This window comes from Amblyraja radiata, unplaced genomic scaffold, assembly GCF_010909765.2.
Source record: "Amblyraja radiata isolate CabotCenter1 unplaced genomic scaffold, sAmbRad1.1.pri scaffold_837_ctg1, whole genome shotgun sequence".
Taxonomy (NCBI): Eukaryota; Metazoa; Chordata; class Chondrichthyes; order Rajiformes; family Rajidae; genus Amblyraja; species Amblyraja radiata.
Window position 1 is genome coordinate 38,555 of NW_022630841.1, and position 11,149 is coordinate 49,703.

The 11,149-nt window shown below is 51.5% G+C and overlaps 1 protein-coding gene across 1 annotated transcript; it reads right to left on the reverse strand.

Annotated features, from left to right (window-relative positions):
- Positions 1 to 680: 680 nt before the first annotated feature.
- On the reverse strand, positions 681 to 10,203 carry LOC116970395 (proteoglycan 4-like). The gene is made up of 6 exons (XM_033017051.1): positions 10,077 to 10,203; positions 8,301 to 8,439; positions 4,440 to 4,522; positions 2,253 to 3,623; positions 1,365 to 1,535; positions 681 to 1,214 (listed from the first exon to the last, which is right to left on the reverse strand). Exons 4-6 carry the CDS (start codon positions 3,598 to 3,600, stop codon positions 1,150 to 1,152), a joined length of 1,584 nt encoding a protein of 527 aa, XP_032872942.1. The 5' UTR covers positions 3,601 to 3,623; positions 4,440 to 4,522; positions 8,301 to 8,439; positions 10,077 to 10,203; the 3' UTR covers positions 681 to 1,149.
- Positions 10,204 to 11,149: the final 946 nt, after the last annotated feature.

Below are 11,149 nucleotides of genomic sequence, written 5' to 3' on the forward strand. Positions count from 1 at the left end.
TAAAGTGCGAAGGGGGTAGGTTGGAAGATTGGGAAATGGCCCTGAGCTGTGGGAGGACTGATCCATGGCCTGATCACTGACGAGCGGGGAAAATAACTAATCTAGGCGTACAGGGCGTTCCTGAGCTCAAGGCTCACCTGCGTCTTGATATGGGCCACAGACGCAGGCAGGTGGGACTAGTGTAGATGGGGCATGTTGGTCGGCGTGGGCAGGTTGGGACAAAGGGCCTGTTTCCACACTGTATGGCTCGACCACCCCGGAACGTTACCTCTGTTTCTCTCTCCACAGACACTGTTCAACCAGCAAGGTTTTTCCAGCATTTTATGATTTTTTAAAAAAATGTCTACAGATTTTGTTTGAACTTATACTTTTTTTTGCACATCTCAGTCACTCCATCCTTCATCTTTGTGGACCCGTATCCCAGCACCTGACAGTTGGTCGCAGCCCCAGAATTAAAAGACGTTCTTTTAGGAAGGAGACGAGAAGGAATTTCTTTGGTAAGAGGGTGGAATTCTTTGCCACAGAAGGCTGTGGAGGCCACAAGTCAGTGGATATTTTTAAGGCAGAGATAGATAGATTCTTGATTAGTGTCAGTGGTTATGGGGAGAAGGCAGGAGAATGAGGTTAGGGGAGAGAGATAGATCAGCCATGATTGAATGGCGGAGTAGACTTGATGGGCTGAATGGCCTAGTGCTGCTCCTATCACTTGTGGACACTAAAGCTATGTAGAATCTGTGTGATTCTTTGCCACAGACGGCTGTGGAGGCCAGGTAAGTGGATATTTTTAAGGCACAGATTGATAGATTCTTGATTAGTGCGGGTGTCAGGGGTTACGGGGAGAGTGGGGTTAGGAGGGAGAGTTAGATCAGCCAGGATCGAGTATGGCAGAGTAGACTCGATGGGCCGAATGGCCTAATTCTGCTTGTTCTACAACGTGTGAACTTTGTGTCTAAACACTCGCATTCCCAGGGGGAGTGGGAGGGGGAGGGGGAGGGGAGGGAATGGCAGTAAGGTGGGGGAACCACATTGTAACACGCAACCCGACAGTAAACCGTGCCCCGCGCCCACCATTCAACGTTGCCACTCGCTGCTTGTGAGTTTAGCGGTCCCGATCTCCATCCGGCTAGTGGGAATCTCCCAGAGCGAACATCAAACCAAGGGGATGGATTCTGCGGGTGCTTCATTCTCGATGGCCTTGACCTCTCCCCTGTATCCTGAAATAAAACAATTGGGTGGGGGGGGGGGGGGGAGTGTTATTTGTTGTCATTATCCCAAACTGAAGGCAGCAAGCGTGTCGGGAGAATGTTTGGGGAGCAGCAGGAGAATAGCGGGGGAAAGTGAGGGGGGTGGGAGATGAGACTTGCCTCTCCTGCGTAACTTGGAGTACACCAGGACCGCCACGATCGCTCCGCACATTACCGCCGCCATTGCTGCCAGGTAGTTGCCGATCGTCGGGCCGGTGGCCGAGGGCTTGTCGACATGGGGATCCTGCCGATGGGGGGCCGGCGTGACGGTGGGCCGCTCACCCCTACCTCCTGCAACACCGGGAACGAACAACGGTGATCAGCATAGGCCATTCAGCCCCACCGCTCTGAGCCGGAACTATCCCACACAACACCTCCTCCTCCACCTCCAATGCAGGAGATTCATAGCACAGGCCCTTCGGCCCATCATGTGCGTTTAGTTGAGAGGTTCAGAGCGTTAACTGGCCCTTCGGCCCACCGACCAGCGATCCCCGCGCCACTAACACCATCCTACACCCACTAGGGACAATGTTTACATTTAGACCAAGCCAATTAACCTACAAACCTGCACGTCTTTGGAGTGTGGGAGGAAACCGGAGCACCCGGAGAAAACCCACGCACAGTTCACGGTGAGAACGTCCAAACTCCGTACAGACAGCGCCCGTAGTCGGGATCGAACCCGGGTCTCCGGCGCTGCTTTCGCTGTAAGGCAGCGACTACCGCTGTGACCACCCATATACTACTCTGTATTTGTGTCATCTACCTCTGACACTGGGGAACGTTTGCCTGCGTCTACACGCCTCCAACTTGTGTACATCAACCAGGGGCCCCTCTCCACCCCCTACCTTCCAGGGACAACAGACCCAACTCAGATCCCATCAAACAGCCTTCAGTAGGGTCAAAGCATGGCCTGAGCTCATGACCTGGTCTCAGTGGCATGAATGAGGTCTATCTGTACAACTGCCCCCCTACGCCTCCAATGGCCACATTCTGCTCCATGGTTCGAACCTGATTTTCCAGGACTTTCTCCCTTCTCCTGATCCACGGACGAAGGCACGTCTGTTGAGTGGGCAGCCATCTTGGGAAGGGCAGTGGTTGAATGGCCCGCCACGCTTGGAAGGGCTGTTGCACGAGGATCTTGAGTGGAATGGCCAGCTATGTTGGGAAGGTCAGGGGTGGTAGGAGCAATGGAATGAACGGCCATGTTGGGAAGGTCAGTGGTGGTGTGAGCAATGGAGTGAACGGCCATGTTGGGAAGGTCAGCCGTGGTGGGAGCAATGGAATGACCAACCATCTTGGGAAGGTCAGTGGTGGTGGGAGCAATGGAATGACCCACCATGTTGGGAAGGTCAGTGGTGGTGGGAGCAATGGAATGAACGGCCATGTTGGGAAGGTCAGTAGTGGGCTGATCAACAATGGCCATATTGAGAAGGTCAGTGGTGGAAAGGTCAATGGAATGACCAACCATGTTGGGAAGGTCAGTGGTGGTGGGAGCAATGGAATGACCAACCATCTTGGGAAGGTCAGTGGTGGTGGGAGCAATGGAATGACCCACCATGTTGGGAAGGTCAGTGGTGGTGGGAGCAATGGAATGAATGGCCATGCTGGGAAGGTCAGTAGTGGGCTGATCAACAATGGCCATATTGAGAAGGTCAGTGGTGGAAAGATCAATGGAATGACCAACCATGTTGGGAAGGTCAGTGGTGGTGGGAGCAATGGAATGACCAACCATGTTGGGAAGGTCAGTGGTGGTGGGAGCAATGGAATGACCCACCATGTTGGGAAGGTCAGTGGTGGAAAGATCAATGGAATGACCAACCATCTTGGGAAGGTCAGTGGTGGTGGGAGCAATGGAATGACCCACCATGTTGGGAAGGTCAGTGGTGGTGGGAGCAATGGAATGAACGGCCATGTTGGGAAGGTCAGTAGTGGGCTGATCAACAATGGCCATATTGAGAAGGTCAGTGGTGGAAAGATCAATGGAATGACCAACCATGTTGGGAAGGTCAGTGGTGGTAGGAGCAATGGAATGACTCACCATGTTGGGAAGGTCAGTGGTGGTAGGAGCAATGGAATGACCCACCATGTTGGGAAGGTCAGTGGTGGTGGGAGCAATAGAATGAACGGCCATGTTGGGAAGGTCAGTGGTGGTGGGAGCAATGGAATGAACGGCCATGTTGGGAAGGTCAGTGGTGGTGGGAGCAATGGAATGAACGGCCATGTTGGGAAGGTCAGTGGTGGTGGGAGCAATGGAGCGTGCGATCTTGGCGGCCGTTTCCTTGGTTACGTGGTTCTTCTCAGTTGAGGTTGACCCTCCAACGGGTGGAGATCCCACTCTCGCTCTTGCCGAAGGCATCTTTGCTCTTCTCTTGCATTTTCCTGCAATATGTTGGGAGAAAAGTCAACTCTGGCTGGCCGCTGAAGTCTGGACCACAACCAACAAACCCTGTATCCCCCGCACCTCCCTCACCCCCGCCCCTCCCTCACCCCCCCGCCCCTCCCCACAGCGCGCCCCTCCCTCACCCCCCCTCCCCACAGCGTGCCCCTCCCTCATCCCCCCCCCCATATAGAGATGCATACGATCATGAGGGGGGGGTGGGGGTAGACAGGGTGAATGCAGAGTAGCAGATTCAAGGACCAAAGGACACAGGTTTAAGCGGAGAGGGGAAAGATTTAATAGGAACCTGAGGGGCAACATTCTGACATGGTGGGTGTATGGAACGAGCTGCCGGAGGAGGTAGTTGAGGCTGGGACTATCGCAACAGTTAGAGGGCATTTGGATGGGTTTGGAGGGATACGGGCCAAACGCAGGCAGGTGGGACTGGCGTAGATGGGGCATGTTGGTCGGCATGGGCAAGTTGGGCCGAAGGTGTACCTCCTGCAGAGGTACATGCTGAGCGGCAGACTTTTAAGAATAAGGGGTCGGCCATTGAGAACGGAGACGAGGAAACACTTTTTCTCACCCAGAGAGTTGTGAGTCTGTGGAATTCTCTGCCTCACAGAGGGCGGTGGAGGCCGGTTCTCTGGATGCTTTCAAGAGAGAGCTAGATAGGGCTCTTAAAGATAGCGGAGTCAGGGGAGAAGGCAGGAACGGGGTACTGATTGGGGATGATCAGCCATGATCACATTGAATGGCGGTGCTGGCTGGAAGGGCCGAATGGCCTCTACTCCTGTACCTATTGTCTATTGACTTACCTTTGATGTCGATGAAGTTTTTAATTTTCTTCACGATACTATTGCTCGGATCAACACAGAATTTCAAGTTGCTGGTGTGAAACCTGGAGTCGTGAACAAAGGGGAGACGATCAGAGTCACAGGATGGCACGGGTAGAGTTACTGCCGCACAGCGCCGGAGACCCGGTGTTCCATCCTGACCGCGGGCGCTGTCTGCGCGGAGTTTGCACGTTCTCCCCGTGACCTGCGTGGGTTTTGGTTCTGTTTAGTTTAGAGATACAGCGCGGAAACTAGGCCCTTCGGCCCACCGGGTCCGTGCCGGCCAGCGATCGCCGCACACATTAACACCACGCACTCCAAAGACGTACAGGATTGTAGGTTGACACAAAATGCTGGAGTAACTCAGCGGGACAGGCGGCATCACTGCAGAGAAGGAATGGGCGACGTTTCGGGTCCAGACCCTTCCTCAGACTGAAGTCAGACACCTTATTCTTAAACTGTGTGTGTGTGTGTGGCCCCTGGTTCTGGACTCCCCCAACATCGGGAACATGTTTCCTGCCTCTAGCGTGTCCAAACACTTCCCTACCATTCCTTGACCTCACCATCTCCATCGCAGGGGACAGACTCCTGACCGACATACATTACAAACCCACTGACTCACATGGCTATCTGGACTACACGTCTTCCCACCCTGCCCCCTGTAAAGACTCCATCCCCTACTCCCAATTCCTCCGCCTACGCCGCATCTGTTCCCAGGATGAGACATTCCATACCAGGGCATCGGAAATGTCCTCGTTCTTCAGGGAACGGGGATTCCCCTCCGCCACCATAGATGAAGCTCGCACCAGGGTCTCATCCATACCCCGTAACACTGCTCTCTCTCCCCATCCCCGCACTCGCAACAAGGGCAGAGTCCCTCTGGTCCTCACCTTTCACCCCACCAGCCGGCAAATACAACACATAATCCTCCGCCATTTCCGCCACCTCCAACGTGACCCCACCACTCGCCACATCTTCCTATCTCCCCCCATGTCTGCCTTCCGCAAAGACCGCTCCCTCCGCAACTCCCTCGTCAATTCTTCCCTTCCCTCCCGCACCACCCCCTCCCCGGGCACTTTCCGTTGCAACCGCAAGAAATGCAACACCTGTCCCTTCACCTCCCCCCCGACTCCATTCAAGGACCCAAGCAGTCGTTCCAGGTGCGACAAAGGTTCACCTGTATCTCCTCCAACCTCATCTACTGCATCCGCTGCTCTAGATGTCAGCTGATTTACATCGGGGAGACCAAGCGTAGGTTGGGCGATCGTTTCGCCGAACACCTCCGCTCAGTCCGCAATAACCAACCTGACCTCCCGGTGGCTCAGCACTTCAACTCCCCCTCCCATTCCCAATCCGACCTCTCTGTCCTGGGTCTCCTCCATTGCCAGAGTGAGCAACAGCGGAAATTGGAGGAACAGCACCTCATATTCCGTCTGGGGACCTTGCGTCCGGATGGCATTAACATTGAATTCTCCCAATTTTGCTAGCCCTTGCTGTCTCCTCCCCTTCCTTCACCCTCTAGCTGTCTCCTCCCACCCTCCCATCCGCCCGCCCTCGGGCTCCTCCTTCTCCTCCCCTTTTCCTTCTTTCTTTCCCCCACCCCCCATCAGTCTGAAGAAGGGTTTCGGCCCGAAACGTCACCTATTTCCTTCGCTCCATAGATGCTGCTGCACCCGCTGAGTTTCTCCAGCAATTCTGTGTACCTTAATAATCTTATATGTTTCAATAAGATCCCCTCTCAACCTTCTAAGTACACAAACTCAGCCGCTCCATTCTATCAACATGTGACAGTCCCGCCATCCCGGGAATTAACCTCGAGAGCCTACGCTGGGCTCCCTCAATAGCAAGAATGTCCTTCCTCAAATTTGGAGACCAAAACTGCACACACATTCCGAGAGGGCTAGGATTCACAAACGGGGAAGTAACGCTGTTATACAAGGCGCTGGTCAGACCACATTTGGACTATTGTGAGCAATTCTGGGCCCCGCATCTGAGGAAGGATGTGCCGGCTCTGGAGAGGAGGATCTCCAGAGGAGGTTTTACGCAAACGATCCCAGGAATGAGTGGGTTAACGTACGATGAGCGTTTGTCGGCGCTGGGCCTGTACTCGCTGGAGTTTAGAAGGATGAGCGGGCACCTCATTGAAACTTCACCGAATAGTGAAAGGCCCGGATAGGGTGGACGTGGAGAGGATGTTTCCACTAGTGGGAGAGTCTAGAGTCTAGGACCAGAGGGCACAGCCTCAGAATTAAAGGACGTTCCTTTAGGAAGGAGATGAGGAGGAATTTCTTCAGCCAGAGGGTGGTGAATCTGTGGGATTCGTTGCCACAGACGGCTGTGGAGGCCACAAGTCAGTGGATATTTTTAAGGCAGAGATAGATAGATTCTTGATTAGTGCGGGTGTCAGGGGGTTATGGGGAGAAGGCAGGAGAATGGGGTTAGGAGGGAGAGATAGATCAGCCATGATTGAATGGTGGAGTGGACTAGATGGGCCGAATGGCCTAATTCTGCTCGTATTCCTCATGACCGACCTGTCCACATTTATGTCCAAGTTATTTACACGCAAGATAGAACGGTCACGGTGGCGCAGCGGTAGAGTCGCTGCCTTACGGCGAATGCAGCCCCGGAGACCCGGGTTCGATCCCGACTACGGGTGCTGTCTGTACGGAGTTTGCACGTTCTCCCCGTGACCTGCGTGGGTTTTCTCCGAGGTCTTCGGTTTCCTCCCACACTCCAAAGACGTGCGGGTTTGTAGGTTAATTGGCTTGGCGCAAATGCAAAAATTGTCCCTGGTTGGTGTAGGATGGTGTTAGCGTGTGCGGGGATCGCTGGTCGGCACGGACTCGGTGGGCCGAAGGGCCTGTTTCCGTGCAGTATCTCTAAACTAAACTAAAACAGCAGACGCTGGTTTAAACCACAGATAGACACATAGAAACATAGACAATAGGTGCAGGTGTAGAGGCCATTCGGCCCTTCGAGCCTGCACCGCCATTCAATGTGATCATGGCTGATCATCCAACTCAGTATCCCATCCCTGCCTTCTCTCCATACCCCCTGATCCCTTTAGCCACAAGGTCCACATCTAACATCTTGGGACGACAGATGGCACAATGGGCTAAGTGTTCGGCTGGCGACCGGAAGGTGGCCGGTTCGAATCCCGCTTGGAGTGCATACTGTCGTTGTGTCCTTGGGCAAGACACTTCACCCACCCTTGCCTGTGTGTGAATGTGTGTGAATGTGTGTGAGTGATTGGTGGTGGTCGGAGGGGCCGTAGGCGCAGATTGGCAGCCACGCTTCCGTCAGTCTGCCCCAGGGTAGCTAGAGAAGTAGCTTACCACCACCGAGTGTGACTGAGGAGTGAATGAATAATGCGATGTAAAGCGCCTTGAGTATTAGAAAGGCGCTATATAAATCCCATCCATTATTATTATTATTATTATTAACTCCCTCTTAAATATAGCCAATGAACTGTGTGGCCTCAACTACCTTCTGTGGCAGAGAATTCCACAGATTCACCACTCTCTGTGTGTGAAAAAAAATGTTTTTCTCATCTCCGTCCTAAAAGATTTCCCCCTTATCCTTAAACTGTGTGTGTGGCCCCTTGTCCTGGACTTCCCCAACATCGGGAACAATCTTCCTGTCCAATCCCTTAAGAATTTTGTAAGTTTCTATAAGATCCCCCCTCAATCTTCTAAATTCTAGCGAGTCTTCTAAATTCTAGTGACACAAAATGCTGGAGTAACTCAGCGGGACAGGCAGCATCTCTGGAGAGAAGGAATGGGCGACGTTTCGGGTCGAGACCCTTTCTTCAATTTTCGTGTAAATTGTGGCGGAGATACTCACAGCAAAGCTGGTTTTCGGTTTCCACAGGTTGAGACCCGGTTGTACTTAATAACCAGACAAATATCACGTTCGATGACTTTTTGGAATCCCTGACAACAGGAGGCAGTGATATGGTTTGAGGGCTTGTCGCCTAGTACAGCTGAAATACAAGAGTATCGGTTTAATCCATGCTAGATACACACAAAATGCTGGAGTAACTCAGCGGGACAGGCAGCATCTCTGGAGAGAAGGAATGGGCGACGTTTCGGGTCGAGACCCTTCTTCAGACTGATGTGGGAGTCCCAGTTTTGGTCTCCTCATCTGAGGAAATACATTATTGCCATAGAGGGAGTGCAGAGAAACATAGAAACATAGAAAATAGGTGCAGGAGTAGAGGCCATTCGGCCCTTCGAGCCTGCACCGCCATTCAATATGATCATGGCTGATCATCCAACTCAGTATCCCACCCCTGCCTTCTCTCCATACCCCCTGATCCCTTTAGCCACAAGGGCCACATCTAACTCCCTCTTAAATATAGCCAATGAACTGTGTGGCCTCAACTACCTTCTGTGGCAGAGAATTCCACAGATTCACCACTCTCTGTGTGTGAATAAAAAATGTTTTCCTCATCTCGGTCCTAAAAGATTTCCCCCTTATCCTTAAATTGTGTGACCCCTTGTTCTGGACTTCCCCAACATCGGGAACAATCTTCCTGCATCTAGCCTGTCCAACCCCTTAAGAATTTTGTAAGTTTCTATAAGATCCCCCCCTCGATCTTCTAAATTCTAGCGAGTACAAGCCGTGTCTATCCAGTCTTTCTTCATATGAAAGTCCTGACATCCCAGGAATCAGTCTGGTGAACCTTCTCTGTACTCCCTCTATGGCAAGAATGTCTTTCCTCAGATTAGGAGACCAAAACTGTACACAATACTCCAGGTGTGGTCTCACCAAGACCCTGTACAACTGCAGTAGAACCTCCCTGCTCCTATACTCAAATCCTTTTGCTATGAAATATGAGGATATGAGGAGAAGGCAGGAACGGGGTTACTGATTGGGGATGATCAGCCGTGATCACATTGAATGGCGGAGCTGGCTCAAACTGTGTGACCCCTTGTCCTGGACTTCCCCAACATCGGGAACAATCTTCCTGCATCTAGCCTGTCCAACCCCTTAAGAATTTTGTAAGTTTCTATAAGATCCCCCCCTCAATCTTCTAAATTCTAGCGAGTACAAGCCGATCTGAGGAAAGACATCATCCTTCTGAGGAAAGACATTCTTGCCATAGAGGGAGTACAGAGAAGGTTCACCAGACTGATTCCTGGGATGTCAGGACTTTCATATGAAGAAAGACAGGATAGACTCGGCTTGTACTCGCTAGAATTTAGAAGATTGAGGGGGGATCTTATAGAAACTTACAAAATTCTTAAGCGGTTGGACAGGCTAGATGCAGGAAGATTGTTCCTGATGTTGGGGAAGTCCAGAACAAGGGGTCACAGTTTAAGGATAAGGGGGAAGTCTTTTAGGACCGAGATGAGAAAAACATTTTTTTTTTCACACACAGAGAGTGGTGAATCTGTGGAATTCTCTGCCACAGAAGGTAGTTGAGGCCACAGTTCATTGGCTATATTTAAGAGGCGGTGCTGGCTCGAAGGGCCGAATGGCCTCCTCCTGCACCTATTGTCTATTGCCTATTGAGAGAGGCAAGCTAACACTAAAAGTTCAAATGGAAACTCAAACTAGACTCAACTTAACTTAAATTAAACTTCAACGCTAAACAAACTGAAACTAAAAACGTACTTAAACTGAATTAAACGAAACTCAACGTAAACTGAATCAGACCCGAGACACAAACTTTGATCTAAACTTCCACACAAACTGCGGGAGAAAAAGCTTCAAGCGGCTCCTGTTCACGGAGAGCCCCGTCTACACACACTCACACACACACGTAGAGACACACACACACACATGGAGACACACACATGGAGAAACACACATGGAGACACACACACACACATGGAGCCACACACACAGACACACACACACTCACACACACACACACACACGTAGTGACACACACACACACATGGAGAGACACACACACACAGACACAGACACACACACACAGACACACACACACACACACACATAGAAACACACACACACACGCATAGAAACACACACACACAGAGACACACACACACACATACAGACACACACACACACACACACACGTAGAGACACACACACACACATAGAGAGACACACACACACGTAGACACACACACACACACACACATTCAGACACACAAAAGGGGGACACACAGATAGAGAGAGACACACACACACATGGAGACACACAGACACACACACACACACACACACACATGGAGACACACACACACACACAGACACACACACACAGACACACACATAGAGAGAGACACACACACGTAGACACACACACACATAGAAACACACACACACACATAGAAACACACAGACACACACACACATACAGACATACATACAGACACACACATAGAGAGACACACACACAAACACACACAGACAGACACACTCACAGACACAGACACACACACACACATAGAGAGAGACACACACACACACACACATAGAGAGAGACACACACACATAGAGACGCACAAACACATAGAGAAACACAGACACACATAGACAGACAGAAACACACACAGCCACACACATAGAGAGAGACACACACATACATAGAGACACACACACAGACAGACACACACATAGAGAGAGACACACACATACATAGAGACACACACACAGACAGACACACACATACATAGAGACACACACACACACAGACAGAAACACACACAGCC